We start from the raw sequence: 16,523 nt of genomic DNA, 5'->3' as shown, positions 1-16,523 counted from the left end.
GCCCAGATGATAGTGGAGATCCATCAAGCCCAGAGGATAGTGGAGAACCATCAAGCCCAGAGGATAGTGGAGCCCTGAGGGAGGTGGAGCTCCATCAATCCCAGAGGATAACGGAGATCCATCAAGCCTAGAGGATAGTGGAGAACCATCAAGCCCAGAATATAGTGGAGAACCATAAAGCCCACTAGCGGCTGCCCAGGTTATGCACGTGACAACGTCATTTCGCTGCGTCTACCTTTAAATCGAGCATGTTATGAATGGTCAGTCCTTGCATCCATAGCTTCTTCGTCTATGAATTTGAGAGTGATTACATTTCTCCAGTCCCAATCTTCAGCTTTTTACCGAAACAGTGGCGTGGAGTTGCTTTGTTATTGTTTCAACCGCTGATTGGCCCTTTAAAGTTAGGATTGTGGGCTAGAATGATCTGATCCTAGATCCTGTAGTTAGGGACTTATAGTGTAGAATCTGTTTTATAGCTGCAGTGTCAATACTGAACGATACATGCATTGACGGGGTAGGCCGTCATTGTAAATAAGAATGTGTTCTTAAAATTACTTTCCTAATTAAATAAAGGTTAAATAAAAAAGTACATTAAATAATCAATTTTATAGATGCAGTGCCATTACTCAACGATAGAGGGAGGAAGTAGATACGTTGGATGCAGACACCGGAAGTAGGACATGTCGTCACTGTAGTGGGGAATTCAAACTTCGACAACAGGACATCACTGAGCGAGAGGGCTGTATATTACAAATACTAAGTATATATTTCACACATTCGTGATTACTTTTTTTTTTTGCTTTCCTCACTATATCCAAGTTGTGTATTTAAGGTAGGTTCGACGCTTCAGCATAGGATAACTTAGTTAGCCAAACTGTACAAAAGTATCGTTAGCCTAGCTAGGTGAAACATTAGCGAACTTGGGGCAACCCGCAAGTCAGTGAATTAACCGACGTAATAATGTTGCTAGCTGGTTTGAATTGATAAGTCACAGCTTACTACCGTATTTGTTTATATGTTAGAAGTGTAATTATGTTCTTCTTTTGTCATCTTATGCGTTGAAACGTTTAGATTTTTAAGTTAACATGAGCTTATCGACTATTTCAAAAGAGACCGAAGGTTGTCAGTTGACAGGCAGCTAACGTTAGCAAGCTAGCTAAGCCAGACAGACAGGCAGGTCTGGTTGGGATGTTATTTTAGCCAGCAGTAGCCACCTATCAGGAACTAACCTTCTGGAGCCTTTCAGCTAAATGTCGCTGTGTGTTTTGTTTATCGCAGCTGGAAGGTTGTGTTTTCGGCGAGATGGACAGCGCGGCGGAACTCCTCAAGTACTATGAAGTCTACGAGACCATCGGCTCGGGTGAGACACTTCAACACAACCGTCTGTACCGACACATGAGCCACCAGGAATGTGTGTGTGTTATCCGTTCTGATCGGTGGGTGGGTGTGTGTTATCCGTTCTGATCGGTGGGTGTGTGTGTGTTATCCGTTCTGATCGGTGGGTGGGTGTGTGTTATCCGTTCTGATCGGTGGGTGTGTGTGTGTTATCCGTTCTGATCGGTGGGTGTGTGTGTGTTATCCGTTCTGATCGGTGGGTGTGTGTGTGTTATCCGTTCTGATCGGTGGGTGGGTGTGTGTTATCCGTTCTGATCGGTGGGTGGGTGTGTGTTATCCGTTCTGATCGGTGGGTGTGTGTGTGTTATCCGTTCTGATCGGTGGGTGGGTGTGTGTTATCCGTTCTGATCGGTGGGTGGGTGTGTGTTATCCGTTCTGATCGGTGGGTGTGTGTTATTCGTTCTGATCGGTGGGTGGGTGTTATTCGTTCTGATCGGTGGGTGGGTGTTATTCGTTCTGATCGGTGGGTGTGTGTGTGTTATCCGTTCTGATCGGTGGGTGGGTGTGTGTTATCCGTTCTGATCGGTGGGTGTGTGTTATCCGTTCTGATCGGTGGGTGTGTGTGTGTTATCCGTTCTGATCGGTGGGTGTGTGTGTGTTATCCGTTCTGATCGGTGGGTGGGTGTGTGTTATCCGTTCTGATCGGTGGGTGGGTGTGTGTTATCCGTTCTGATCGGTGGGTGGGTGTTATTCGTTCTGATCGGTGGGTGTGTGTTATTCGTTCTGATCGGTGGGTGGGTGTTATTCGTTCTGATCGGTGGGTGTGTGTGTGTTATTCGTTCTGATCGGTGGGTGGGTGTTATTCGTTCTAATCGGTGTGTGTGGTCTCTTATCTGACCTGCTATTCTGCTGGGTGTGTGTTGTGTCCTACAGGAGGCTTTGCTAAGGTCAAGCTGGGTCGCCACATCCTGACGGGAGAGAAGGTGGCCATTAAAATCATGGAGAAGAAGGAACTGGGGGTGAGTCTCTCTCTCTCTCATATTACTCTCTCTTGCATATCTGTATCTCTCTTTCCCTTCCTCCCTCTCTTCTCTCTCTCTTCTCTCTCTCTCCCTCTCCCTCTCTCTCTCTTTCTCTTTCCATTCTCTCTCTCTCTCTCTCTCTCTCTCTGTCTCTCTCAAGTCTCTACTATTTAGTGTGTTTTTACTGTGATGGTTTTAATCTAATGTAGATGGCTTGTTAAAGAAACAGACTTTATTTTTTCTTCTTCTGTGCAGGAGGACCTTCCTCGTGTGAAGGTGGAGATAGAGGCCATGAAGAGTCTGAGCCATCAGCATGTCTGTAGACTGTACCATGTTATCGAGACTAATACCAAGATATACATGATCCTGGAGGTAGGACCCACATCAGACAGACCGGCCCCAATATGAACCTCTCTCTCTCCCTCTTCTTCTCCAGTATTGTCTGGGAGGTAGAACCCACACATCAGACAGACCGGCCCCAATATGAACCTCTCTCTCCCTCTCTTCTTCTCCAGTATTGTCTTGGAGGTAGAACCCACACATCAGACAGACCGGCCCCAATATGAACCTCTCTCTCCCCCTCTTCTTCTCCAGTATTGTCCTGGAGGTAGAACCCACACATCAGACAGACCGGCCCCAATATGAACCTCTCCCTCTTCTTCTTCAGTATTGTCCGGGAGGAGAGCTGTTTGACTACATCGTCGCTAAGGACCGTCTGTCTGAAGAGGAGACCAGAGTGTTCTTCAGACAGATCGTCTCAGCTCTGGCCTACGTCCACAGCCAGGGATACGCCCACAGAGACCTCAAACCGGTAGGTAACCAGGGATACACCCACAGAGACCTCAAACCGGTAGGTAACCAGGGATACGCCCACAGAGACCTCAAACCGGTAGGTAACCAGGGATACGCCCACAGAGACCTCAAACCGGTAGGTAACCAGGGACACGCCCACAGAGACCTCAAACCGGGAGGTAACCAGGGATACGCCCACAGAGACCTCAAACCGGTAGGTAACCAGGGATACGCCCACAGAGACCTCAAACCGGTAGGTAACCAGGGATACGCCCACAGAGACCTCAAACCGGTAGGTAACCAGGGATACGCCCACAGCTATATAAGCTCACTGGGGTACATTCACAGCGCATACTCATTGTTAAAATCATGAACTATCCCTTTATCATGACTCTGAACCAAACAGACGTGTTATGAAAACAAGTGAAGACAGATTTCAGACACGTCCTGTGTGGTTGTCTGTGTGTGTGGTTGTCTGTGTGGGTGGGTGGGGGTGTGGTTGTCTGTGTGGGTGTGTCTGAACTACCCACTGGTGGTGATGGTGCTGAATCTATCTCTCTCTCTCTCTCTCTCTCTGTCTCTCTCTGTCTCTCTCTCTCTCTCTCTCTCTGTCTCTGTCTCTCTGTCTCTCTCTCTCTCTCTCTCTCTCTCTGTGTCTCTCTCTCTCTCTCTCTCTCTGTGTCTCTCTCTCTGTGTCTCTCTCTCTGTGTCTCTCTCTCTATCTGTCTCTCTCTCTCTCTCTCTCTCCCCTCTCCTCTCCTCTCTCTCTCTCCCTCTCTCTCTCCTCTCCTCTCCTCTCTCTCTCTCTCTCTCTCTCTCTCTCTGTGTCTCTCTCTCCTCTCTCTCTGTGTCTCTCTCTCCTCTCTCTCTCTCTCTCTCTCTCTCTCTCTCTCTCTCTCTCCCCCTCTCCTCTCTCTCTCTCTCTCCTCTCTCTCCTCTCCTCTCTCTCTCTCTCTCTCTCTCTCTCTCTCTCTCTATCTGTCTCTCTCTCTCTCTCTCTCTCTCTCCCCTCTCCTCTCCTCTCTCTCTCTCCCCTCTCTCTCCTCTCTCTCTCTCTCTCTCTCTCTCTGTGTCTCTCTCTCCTCTCTCTCTCTCTCTCTCTCTCTCTGTGTCTCTCTCTCTCTCTCTCTCTCTGTGTCTCTCTCTCTGTGTCTCTCTCTCTGTGTCTCTCTCTCTGTGTCTCTCTCTCTATCTGTCTCTCTCTCTCTCTCTCTCTCCCTCTCCTCTCCTCTCTCTCTCTCCCCTCTCTCTCCTCTCCTCTCTCTCTCTCTCTCTCTCTCTCTCTCTCTCTCTCTCTCTGTGTCTCTCTCTCCTCTCTCTCTGTGTCTCTCTCTCCTCTCTCTCTCTCTCTCTCTCTCTCTCTCTCTCTCTCCCCTCTCTCTCCTCTCCTCTCTCTCTCTCTCTCTCTCTCTCTCTCTCTCTCTCTCTCTCTCTCTCTCTGTGTCTCTCTCTCCTCTCTCTCTGTGTCTCTCTCTCCTCTCTCTCTCTCTCTCTCTCTCTCTCTCTCTCTCTCTGTGTCTCTCTCTCCTCTCTCTCTGTGTCTCTCTCTCCTCTCTCTCTCTCTCTCTCTCTCTCTCTCTCTCTCTCTCTCTCTATCTGTCTCTCTCTCTCTCTCTCTCTCTCCCCTCTCCTCTCCTCTCTCTCTCGCCCCTCTCTCTCCTCTCTCTCTCTCTCTCTCTCTCTCTGTGTCTCTCTCTCCTCTCCTCTCTCTCTCTCTCTCTCTCTCTCTCTGTGTCTCTCTCTCCTTTCTCTCTCTCTCTCTCTCTCTCTCTCTCTCTCCTCTCTCTCTCTCCCCTCTGCCTCTCCCCTCTCTCCTCCCCTCTTTCTCTCTCATCTCTCCTCTCTCTCTTTCTATCTCTCTCCTTCTTTCTCTCTCCCCCTCTCCTCTCCTCTCCCCTCTCTCTCTCTCCTCTCCCCTCTGCCTCTCTCTCCCTCTCTCCTCTCTCTCTTTCTATCTCTCTCTTTCTATCTCTCTCCTTCTTTCTCTCTCTCCTTCTCTCTCCTCCCCTCCCTCAGGAGAACCTGTTGATAGATGAAGACCACAACCTGAAACTGATCGACTTTGGTCTCTGTGCCAAACCAAAGGTAACCACACTGTCATGTCGTCTCGGTGATATGTGTCAAGGCTTAGTGGTCATTGTCTATAAATAATATAGATTTGATTCATGTGTTCTGTGTTAAGTCCTCCTTAATTACTGTTATAGAGGGGGTTCTGGGATATGAGTCAATGACCTGTTGTGGTCCAGTCTAATAACAGTCTTTATAGGGGGGTCTGGGATATGAGTTGATGACCTGTTGTGGTCCAGTCTAATAACAGTCTTTATAGGGGGGTCTGGGATATGAGTTGATGACCTGTTGTGGTCCAGTCTAATAACAGTCTTTATAGGGGGGGTGTCTGGGATATGAGTTGATGACCTGTTGTGGTCCAGTCTAATCAGTCTGTCTTTATAGGGGGTTCTGGGATATGAGTTGACCTGTTGTGGAAGTCCAGCCTAATCAGTCTGTCTTTATAGGGGGGTCTGGGTTATGAGCTGAAGACCTGTTGTGGATGTCCAGTCTAATAACAGTCTTTATAGGGGGGTCTGGGTTATGAGCTGAAGACCTGTTGTGGTCCAGTCTAATCAGTCTGTCTTTATAGGGGGTTCTGGGATATGAGTTGACCTGTTGTGGAAGTCCAGCCTAATCAGTCTGTCTTTATAGGGGGGTCTGGGTTATGAGCTGAAGACCTGTTGTGGATGTCCAGTCTAATAACAGTCTTTATAGGGGGGTCTGGGTTATGAGCTGAAGACCTGTTGTGGTCCAGTCTAATCAGCCTGTCTTTATAGGGGGGTCTGGGTTATGAGCTGAAGACCTGTTGTGGTCCAGTCTAATCAGTCTGTCTTTGTAGGGGGGTCTGGGATATGAGTTAATGACCTGTTGTGGTCCAGTCTAATAAGAGTCTTTATAGGGGTCTGGGTCTGGGTTATGAGCTGAAGACCTGTTGTGGAAGTCCAGTCTAATAACAGTCTTTATAGGGGGGTCTGGGATATGAGTTAATGACCTGTTGTGGTCCAGCCTAATCAGCCTGTCTTTGCAGGGGGGTCTGGGATATGAGTTAATGACCTGTTGTGGTCCAGTCTAATAAGAGTCTTTATAGGGGTCTGGGTCTGGGTTATGAGCTGAAGACCTGTTGTGGAAGTCCAGTCTAATAACAGTCTTTATAGGGGGGTCTGGGATATGAGTTAATGACCTGTTGTGGTCCAGTCTAATCAGCCTGTCTTTATAGGGGGGTCTGGGATATGAGCTGATGACCTGTTGTGGTCCAGTCTAATCAGCCTGTCTTTATAGGGGGGTCTGGGATATGAGTTAATGACCTGTTGTGGTCCAGTCTAATAAGAGTCTTTATAGGGGTCTGGGTCTGGGTTATGAGCTGAAGACCTGTTGTGGAAGTCCAGTCTAATAACAGTCTTTATAGGGGGGTCTGGGATATGAGTTAATGACCTGTTGTGGTCCAGCCTAATCAGCCTGTCTTTATAGGGGGGGTGTCTGGGATATGAGTTGATGACCTGTTGTGGTCCAGTCTAATCAGTCTGTCTTTATAGGGGGTTCTGGGATATGAGTTGACCTGTTGTGGAAGTCCAGCCTAATCAGTCTGTCTTTATAGGGGGGTCTGGGTTATGAGCTGAAGACCTGTTGTGGATGTCCAGTCTAATAACAGTCTTTATAGGGGGGTCTGGGTTATGAGCTGAAGACCTGTTGTGGTCCAGTCTAATCAGTCTGTCTTTATAGGGGGTTCTGGGATATGAGTTGACCTGTTGTGGAAGTCCAGCCTAATCAGTCTGTCTTTATAGGGGGGTCTGGGTTATGAGCTGAAGACCTGTTGTGGATGTCCAGTCTAATAACAGTCTTTATAGGGGGGTCTGGGTTATGAGCTGAAGACCTGTTGTGGTCCAGTCTAATCAGCCTGTCTTTATAGGGGGGTCTGGGTTATGAGCTGAAGACCTGTTGTGGTCCAGTCTAATCAGTCTGTCTTTGTAGGGGGGTCTGGGATATGAGTTAATGACCTGTTGTGGTCCAGTCTAATAAGAGTCTTTATAGGGGTCTGGGTCTGGGTTATGAGCTGAAGACCTGTTGTGGAAGTCCAGTCTAATAACAGTCTTTATAGGGGGGTCTGGGATATGAGTTAATGACCTGTTGTGGTCCAGCCTAATCAGCCTGTCTTTGCAGGGGGGTCTGGGATATGAGTTAATGACCTGTTGTGGTCCAGTCTAATAAGAGTCTTTATAGGGGTCTGGGTCTGGGTTATGAGCTGAAGACCTGTTGTGGAAGTCCAGTCTAATAACAGTCTTTATAGGGGGGTCTGGGATATGAGTTAATGACCTGTTGTGGTCCAGTCTAATCAGCCTGTCTTTATAGGGGGGTCTGGGATATGAGCTGATGACCTGTTGTGGTCCAGTCTAATCAGCCTGTCTTTATAGGGGGGTCTGGGATATGAGTTAATGACCTGTTGTGGTCCAGTCTAATAAGAGTCTTTATAGGGGTCTGGGTTATGAGCTGAAGACCTGTTGTGGAAGTCCAGTCTAATAACAGTCTTTATAGGGGGGTCTGGGATATGAGTTAATGACCTGTTGTGGTCCAGCCTAATCAGCCTGTCTTTGCAGGGGGGTCTGGGATATGAGTTAATGACCTGTTGTGGTCCAGTCTAATAAGAGTCTTTATAGGGGTCTGGGTCTGGGTTATGAGCTGAAGACCTGTTGTGGAAGTCCAGTCTAATAACAGTCTTTATAGGGGGGTCTGGGATATGAGTTAATGACCTGTTGTGGTCCAGCCTAATCAGCCTGTCTTTATAGGGGGGTCTGGGATATGAGTTAATGACCTGTTGTGGTCCAGTCTAATCAGCCTGTCTTTATAGGGGGGTCTGGGATATGAGTTAATGACCTGTTGTGGTCCAGTCTAATAAGAGTCTTTATAGGGGTCTGGGTCTGGGTTATGAGCTGAAGACCTGTTGTGGAAGTCCAGTCTAATAACAGTCTTTATAGGGGGGTCTGGGATATGAGTTAATGACCTGTTGTGGTCCAGTCTAATCAGCCTGTCTTTATAGGGGGGTCTGGGATATGAGCTGATGACCTGTTGTGGTCCAGTCTAATCAGCCTGTCTTTATAGGGGGGTCTGGGATATGAGTTAATGACCTGTTGTGGTCCAGTCTAATCAGTCTGTCTTTATAGGGGGGTCTGGGATATGAGTTAATTACCTGTTGTGGTCCAGTCTAATCAGCCTGTCTTTATAGGGGGGTCTGGGATATGAGCTGATGACCTGTTGTGGAAGTCCAGCCTATGCTGCTCCTGAACTCATCCAGGGGAAAGCCTACATCGGCTCGGAGGTGAGACACCCGGTGGGAGGACTTTAATATGTCTGGCTGTGTGAATATAATGACTGTGTGTGAAGTATGGGGGTGCTGCTGTGTGGATATATAATGTGTGTTGTGTTACCAGGCTGCTGTGTGGAGTATGGGGGTACTGCTGTGTGGATATATAATGTGTGTTGTGTTACCAGGCTGCTGTGTGGATATATAATGTGTGTTGTGTTACCAGGCTGCTGTGTGGAGTATGGGGGTGCTGCTGTGTGGATATATAATGTGTGTTGTGTTACCAGGCTGCTGTGTGGATATATAATGTGTGTTGTGTTACCAGGCTGCTGTGTGGAGTATGGGGGTGCTGCTGTGTGGATATATAATGTGTGTTGTGTTACCAGGCTGCTGTGTGGATATATAATGTGTGTTGTGTTACCAGGCTGATGTGTGGAGTATGGGGGTGCTGCTGTGTGGATATATAATGTGTGTTGTGTTACCAGGCTGCTGTGTGGAGTATGGGGTACTGCTGTGTGGATATATAATGTGTGTGTGTGTGTTGTGTTACCAGGCTGCTGTGTGGAGTGTGGGGGTACTGCTGTGTGGATATATAATGTGTGTTGTGTTACCAGGCTGCTGTGTGGAGTGTGGGGGTACTGCTGTGTGGATATATAATGTGTGTTGTGTTACCAGGCTGCTGTGTGGGGTATGGGGGTGCTGCTGTGTGGATATATAATGTGTGTTGTGTTACCAGGCTGCTGTGTGGATATATAATGTGTGTTGTGTTACCAGGCTGCTGTGTGGATATATAATGTGTGTTGTGTTACCAGGCTGCTGTGTGGATATATAATGTGTCTTGTGTTACCAGGCTGATGTGTGGGGTATGGGGGTGCTGCTGTGTGGATATATAATGTGTCTTGTGTTACCAGGCTGATGTGTGGGGTATGGGGGTGCTGCTGTGTGGATATATAATGTGTGTTGTGTTACCAGGCTGATGTGTGGAGTATGGGGTACTGCTGTGTGGATATATAATGTGTGTTGTGTTACCAGGCTGATGTGTGGAGTATGGGGTACTGCTGTGTGGATATATAATGTGTGTTGTGTTACCAGGCTGATGTGTGGAGTATGGGGTACTGCTGTGTGGATATATAATGTGTGTTGTGTTACCAGGCTGATGTGTGGAGTATGGGGGTGCTGCTGTGTGGATATATAATGTGTGTTGTGTTACCAGGCTGATGTGTGGAGTATGGGGTACTGCTGTGTGGATATATAATGTGTGTTGTGTTACCAGGCTGATGTGTGGAGTATGGGGTACTGCTGTGTGGATATATAATGTGTGTTGTGTGTGTGTGTGTTGTGTTACCAGGCTGATGTGTGGAGTATGGGGGTACTGCTGTGTGGATATATAATGTGTGTGTGTGTGTGTGTGTGTTGTGTTACCAGGCTGATGTGTGGAGTATGGGGGTGCTGCTGTGTGGATATATAATGTGTGTGTGTGTGTGTGTGTGTGTGTGTGTGTGTGTTGTGTTACCAGGCTGATGTGTGGGGTTTGGGGGTGCTGCTGTGTGGATATATAATGTGTGTTGTGTGTGTGTGTGTTGTGTTACCAGGCTGATGTGTGGAGTATGGGGGTACTGCTGTGTGGATATATAATGTGTGTTGTGTTACCAGGCTGATGTGTGGAGTATGGGGTACTGCTGTGTGGATATATAATGTGTGTGTGTTGTGTTACCAGGCTGATGTGTGGGGTTTGGGGGTGCTGCTGTGTGGATATATAATGTGTGTTGTGTGTGTGTGTGTTGTGTTACCAGGCTGATGTGTGGAGTATGGGGGTACTGCTGTGTGGATATATAATGTGTGTGTGTGTGTTGTGTTACCAGGCTGATGTGTGGAGTATGGGGTACTGCTGTGTGGATATATAATGTGTGTTGTGTTACCAGGCTGATGTGTGGATATATAATGTGTGTTGTGTTACCAGGCTGCTGTGTGGAGTATGGGGGTGCTGCTGTGTGGATATATAATGTGTGTTGTGTTACCAGGCTGATGTGTGGAGTATGGGGTACTGCTGTGTGGATATATAATGTGTGTGTGTTGTGTTACCAGGCTGATGTGTGGGGTTTGGGGGTGCTGCTGTGTGGATATATAATGTGTGTTGTGTGTGTGTGTGTTGTGTTACCAGGCTGATGTGTGGAGTATGGGGGTGCTGCTGTTTGCTCTGCTCTGTGGATATCTGCCCTTTGATGACGACAACTGTATGGTCCTCTACAGGAAAATCACCGTAAGATACTGTCTGTATTGGTCAAGTTACAGGGTGGCTAGCCAGGTATCCAAGGTAATGTGACAGAACATGGTTGTTAGCCAGGTATCCAAGGTAACGTGACAGAACATGGTTGTTAGCTAGGTATCCAAGGTAACGTGACAGAACATGGTTGTTAGCTAGGTATCCAAGGTAACGTGACAGAACATGGTTGTTAGCTAGGTATCCAAGGTAACGTGACAGAACATGGCTGTTAGCTAGGTATCCAAGGTAACGTGACAGAACATGGTTGTTAGCTAGGTATCCAAGGTAACGTGACAGAACATGGTTGTTAGCTAGGTATCCAAGGTAACGTGACAGAACATGGCTGTTAGCTAGGTATCCAAGGTAACGTGACAGAACATGGTTGTTAGCTAGGTATCCAAGGTAACGTGACAGAACATGGTTGTTAGCTAGGTATCCAAGGTAACGTGACAGAACATGGTTGTTAGCCAGGTATCCAAGGTAACGTGACAGAACATGGTTGTTCGCCAGGTATCCAAGGTAACATGACAGAACATGGTTGTTAGCCAGGTATCCAAGGTAACGTGACAGAACATGGTTGTTTCACAAATGGTTCAGCCAGCTAGTAGTTTTAGAAATAGGACAGCTATTTCTGACACGGTAGAAGGGAAAACATTTAGTTCCACTAATATAGTTCAGAACTGTTTCTCTGGAGGAAAGGCGTTCAACCGTGGCAGTTGGTTTTCTCTGGAGGAAAGGGTTCAACCGTGACAGTTGGTTTTCTCTGGAGGAAAGGGTTCAACCGTGACAGTTGGTTTTCTCTGGAGGAAAGGGTTCAACCGTGACAGTTGGTTTTCTCTGGAGGAAAGGGTTCAACCGTGACAGTTGGTTTTCTCTGGAGGAAAGGGTTCAACCGTGACAGTTGGTTTTCTCTGGAGGAAAGGGTTCAACCGTGACAGTTGGTTTTCTCTGGAGGAAAGGGTTCAACCGTGACAGTTGGTTTTCTCTGGAGGAAAGGGTTCAACCGTGACAGTTGGTTTTCTCTGGAGGAAAGGGTTCAACCGTGACAGTTGGTTTTCTCTGGAGGAAAGGGTTCAACCGTGACAGTTGGTTTTCTCTGGAGGAAAGGGTTCAACCGTGACAGTTGGTTTTCTCTGGAGGAAAGGGTTCAACCGTGACAGTTGGTTTTCTCTGGAGGAAAGGGTTCAACCGTGACAGTTGGTTTTCTCTGGAGGAAAGGGTTCAACCGTGACAGTTGGTTTTCTCTGGAGGAAAGGGTTCAACCGTGACAGTTGGTTTTCTCTGGAGGAAAGGGTTCAACCGTGACAGTTGGTTTTCTCTGGAGGAAAGGGTTCAACCGTGACAGTTGGTTTTCTCTATTTGTGAGTGTATAAAAGCCTGATTCAAAGCCTCTGGTGTAAACTAACCTACGTGTTTTACTGTTCTAGAGAGGTAGTTACAACAACCCTCATTGGCTGTCTCCTGGGAGCATCCTGCTACTCAACCAGATGATGCAGGTACACACACACACACACACACACACACACACACACACACACACCTCCTCTTGCTCTTTGATTTTGACGTATCATCAGGTTTGTATAGTAGGAGTTATTGATTGGTTTGTATAGTAGGAGTTATTGATTGGTTTGTATAGTAGGAGTTATTGATTGGTTTGGTATAGTAGGAGTTATTGATTGGTTTGTATAGTAGGAGTTATTGATTGGTTTGGTATAGTAGGAGTTATTGATTGGTTTGTATAGTAGGAGTTATTGATTGGTTTGGTATAGTAGGAGTTATTGATTGGTTTGTATAGTAGGAGTTATTGATTGGTTTGTATAGTAGGAGTTATTGATTGGTTTGTATAGTAGGAGTTATTGATTGGTTTGTATAGTAGGAGTTATTGATTGGTTTGTATAGTAGGAGTTATTGATTGGTTTGTATAGTAGGAGTTATTGATTGGTTTGTATAGTAGGAGTTATTGATTGGTTTGTATAGTAGGAGTTATTGATTGGTTTGTATAGTAGGAGTTATTGATTGGTTTGGTATAGTAGGAGTTATTGATTGGTTTGTATAGTAGGAGTTATTGATTGGTTTGGTATAGTAGGAGTTATTGATTGGTTTGGTATAGTAGGAGTTATTGATTGGTTTGTATAGTAGGAGTTATTGATTGGTTTGTATAGTAGGAGTTATTGATTGGTTTGGTATAGTAGGAGTTATTGATTGGTTTGGTATAGTAGGAGTTATTGATTGGTTTGTATAGTAGGAGTTATTGATTGGTTTGTATAGTAGGAGTTATTGATTGGTTTGTATAGTAGGAGTTATTGATTGGTTTGGTATAGTAGGAGTTATTGATTGGTTTGGTATAGTAGGAGTTATTGATTGGTTTGTATAGTAGGAGTTATTGATTGGTTTGGTATAGTAGGAGTTATTGATTGGTTTGTATAGTAGGAGTTATTGATTGGTTTGTATAGTAGGAGTTATTGATTGGTTTGTATAGTAGGAGTTATTGATTGGTTTGTATACTAGGAGTTATTTATTGGTTTGTATAGTAGGAGTTATTTATTGGTTTGTATAGTAGGAGTTATTGATTGGTTTGTATAGTAGGAGTTATTGATTGGTTTGTATAGTAGGAGTTATTGATTGGTTTGTATAGTAGGAGTTATTGATTGGTTTGTATAGTAGGAGTTATTGATTGGTTTGTATAGTAGGAGTTATTGATTGGTTTGTATAGTAGGAGTTATTGATTGGTTTGTATAGTAGGAGTTATTGATTGGTTTGTATAGTAGGAGTTATTGATTGGTTTGTATAGTAGGAGTTATTGATTGGTTTGTATAGTAGGAGTTATTGATTGGTTTGTATAGTAGGAGTTATTGATTGGTTTGTATAGTAGGAGTTATTTATTGGTTTGTATAGTAGGAGTTATTGATTGGTTTGTATAGTAGGAGTTATTGATTGGTTTGTATAGTAGGAGTTATTGATTGGTTTGTATAGTAGGAGTTATTGATTGGTTTGTATAGTAGGAGTTATTGATTGTGTGACATCAGATTTGGTATAGTAGGAGTTATTAATTGTGTGTGTGTAGGTGGATCCTAAGCATCGTGTGACCATCAGACAACTCCTAGACCATCCCTGGACGATGTCTGGCTATGGCAGCCCTGTAGAGTGGCACAGCAAGCAACCTGTAAGAACACACACACACACCTACACACCTACACACACACACCTGAACACACACACGTACACCTAAGAACCCCCCAACGCTCCTCTAAGAACCCCCGAACGCGCCTCTAAGAACCCCCAAACGCTCCTATAAGAACCCCCAACAGCACCTCTAAGAACCCCCAACAGCACCTCTAAGAACCCCCAACAGCACCTCTAAGAACCCCCAACAGCACCTCTAAGAACCCCCAACAGCACCTCTAAGAACCCCCAAACGCTCCTATAAGAACCCCCAACAGCACCTCTAAGAACCCCCAAACGCTCCTCTAAGAACCCCCAACAGCACCTCTAAGAACCCCCAACAGCACCTCTAAGAACCCCCAACAGCACCTCTAAGAACCCCCAAACGCTCCTATAAGAACCCCCAACAGCACCTCTAAGAACCCCCCAACGCTCCTCTAAGAACCCCCAAACGCTCCTATAAGAACCCCCAAACGCTCCTATAAGAACCCCCAACAGCACCTCTAAGAACCCCCAACAGCACCTCTAAGAACCCCCAACAGCTCCTATAAGAACCCCCAACAGCACCTCTAAGAACCCCCAAACGCTCCTATAAGAACCCCCAACAGCACCTCTAAGAACCCCCAAACGCTCCTATAAGAACCCCCAAACGCTCCTATAAGAACCCCCAACAGCACCTCTAAGAACCCCCAACAGCACCTCTAAGAACCCCCAAACGCTCCTATAAGAACCCCCAAACGCTCCTATAAGAACCCCCAAACACGCCTTGTTACAGTTTTTTGTTTTTCCTTGTACGTTTTGAGGTTGGACTTTAGCACGTATAGCTCGTTAGCACGTATAGCTCGTTAGCACGTAGGGCTCGTTAGCACGTAGGGCTCGTTAGCACGTATAGCTCGTTAGCACGTAGGGCTCGTTAGCACGTAGGGCTCGTTAGCACGTAGGGCTCGTTAGCACGTATAGCTCGTTAGCACGTATAGCTCGTTAGCACGTAGGGCTCGTTAGCACGTATAGCTCGTTAGCACGTATAGCTCGTTAGCACGTAGGGCTCGTTAGCACGTATAGCTCGTTAGCTCGTTAGCACGTATAGCTCGTTAGCACGTAGGGCTCGTTAGCACGTATAGCTCGTTAGCACGTATAGCTCGTTAGCACGTATAGCTCGTTAGCACGTAGGGCGATACCGTTTGGTGTCAACTCGTTAGTCAGGATGTGTTACACCTGTGCTGGTTGCCATCTCGTTAAGGTCGACACCTCTAGTTGTCTTGATAGATGTGGATCTCTTGATCGTACGTTCTACTCTCTGTGTCTGCCGCGGACCGGTACAAGGAGGCGCGCAATGGATTATGGTCATTGTAGTTAATTACCACGTTTTCTGCACTATACACTATGTAGACTATTGGTCCGTTGGAAACTACAACTCCCTACTACATAACACAGTTCAGTCTGGGTCTGATTTATCTCTAGAGAAACTACAACTCCCTACTACATCACACAGTTCAGTCTGGATCTGATTTATCTCTAGAGAAACTACTCTCCCCCTCCCCTCTCTCTCTCCCTCTCCCCACCTCTCTCTCTCTCTCTCTCTCCCCCCCTTCCCCCTTTCTCTCTCCCTCCTCTCTCTCTCTCTCTCCCTCCTCTCTCTCTCTCTCTCCCTCCTCTCTCTCTCCCTCTCTCCCTCCTCTCTCTCTCCCTCTCTCCCTCTCCCTCTCCCTCTCCCTCCCCCTCTCTCCCTCTCCCTCCCCCTCTCTCCCTCTCCCTCCCCCTCTCTCCCTCTCCCTCCCCCTCTCTCCCTCTCCCTCCCCCTCCCCCTCTCTCCCTCTCCCTCCCCCCTCTCTCTCCTCCCTCTCCCCCCTCTCTCCCTCTCCCCCCTCTCTCTCTCCCCCTCTCTCCCTCCCCTCTCTCTCTCCCCCTCTCTCTCCCTCCTCTCTCACCCCTCCCTCTCTCTCCCTCTCCCCCCTCTCTCCCTTCTCTCTCCTCCCTCTCTCTCTCCTCCCTCTCTCCTCCCTCTCCCCCCTCTCTCTCCTCCCACTCCCCCCTCCCTCTCCCCCCTCTCTCCTCCCTCTCCCCCCCCCTCTCTCCTCCCTCCCCCCCCCCCCTCTCTCCTCCCTCTCCCCCCTCCATCTCTCTCCTCTAGTTGGGTTATATAGATGAGGACTGCATCACTGAGATGTCCGTCAGCCTGAAGATCTCCAGACAGAGCACCCTACAGCTGGTCAATGAGGTGTGTGGGGCTGTATTTCATTCATCAGTAGAGGTAAGGGGTACGGGGGGGTTCGTCAGTAGAGGTAAGGGTCGCGGGGGGGGGGTTCGTCAGTAGAGGTAAGGGGTACGGGGGGGGGGGGGGTTCACATAGACTTCCAGTCATTGAGTTAACGAGCGACTATCCATTTTAAAAGCTCGTCTCGGCAGAAATAGATTTATGTATATAAAAAATATATACATAAATCTATTTCTGGGCTAAATGAATACAGGTGGAGACACTGTGTATATCATCGTGTGTGTTGACGGGTTTCGCCAGTAGATGGCAGTATAACACCGCCGATTTGAATGAACACTGACAGTTTAGTTTATACATTAATTCATCAGACGTCTGTGTGTGTGATATATG

General features: G+C 47.0%; 1 protein-coding gene across 1 annotated transcript in view; it reads left to right on the top strand.

Annotated features, from left to right (window-relative positions):
• Positions 1-702: 702 nt before the first annotated feature.
• Positions 703-16,523, top strand: part of LOC139394396 (maternal embryonic leucine zipper kinase-like) — a 29,117-nt gene continuing 13,296 nt past the window's right edge. Inside the window, exons 1-11 of the mRNA XM_071142450.1 lie at positions 703-760; positions 1,279-1,360; positions 2,269-2,354; positions 2,613-2,729; positions 3,025-3,168; positions 5,166-5,234; positions 8,416-8,508; positions 10,655-10,753; positions 12,184-12,252; positions 13,821-13,919; positions 16,050-16,136. Of these exons, the coding sequence (XP_070998551.1) occupies positions 1,303-1,360; positions 2,269-2,354; positions 2,613-2,729; positions 3,025-3,168; positions 5,166-5,234; positions 8,416-8,508; positions 10,655-10,753; positions 12,184-12,252; positions 13,821-13,919; positions 16,050-16,136 (921 nt within the window). The 5' untranslated portion in view covers positions 703-760; positions 1,279-1,302. The remainder of the gene's footprint in view (positions 761-1,278; positions 1,361-2,268; positions 2,355-2,612; positions 2,730-3,024; positions 3,169-5,165; positions 5,235-8,415; positions 8,509-10,654; positions 10,754-12,183; positions 12,253-13,820; positions 13,920-16,049; positions 16,137-16,523) is intronic.

Source organism: Oncorhynchus clarkii, unplaced genomic scaffold (assembly GCF_045791955.1).
Source record: "Oncorhynchus clarkii lewisi isolate Uvic-CL-2024 unplaced genomic scaffold, UVic_Ocla_1.0 unplaced_contig_11375_pilon_pilon, whole genome shotgun sequence".
In the NCBI taxonomy this organism is placed as follows: domain Eukaryota; kingdom Metazoa; phylum Chordata; class Actinopteri; order Salmoniformes; family Salmonidae; genus Oncorhynchus; species Oncorhynchus clarkii.
Note: the sequence above shows the minus strand (reverse complement) of the source record. Positions and strands in the feature narration are given on the sequence as shown.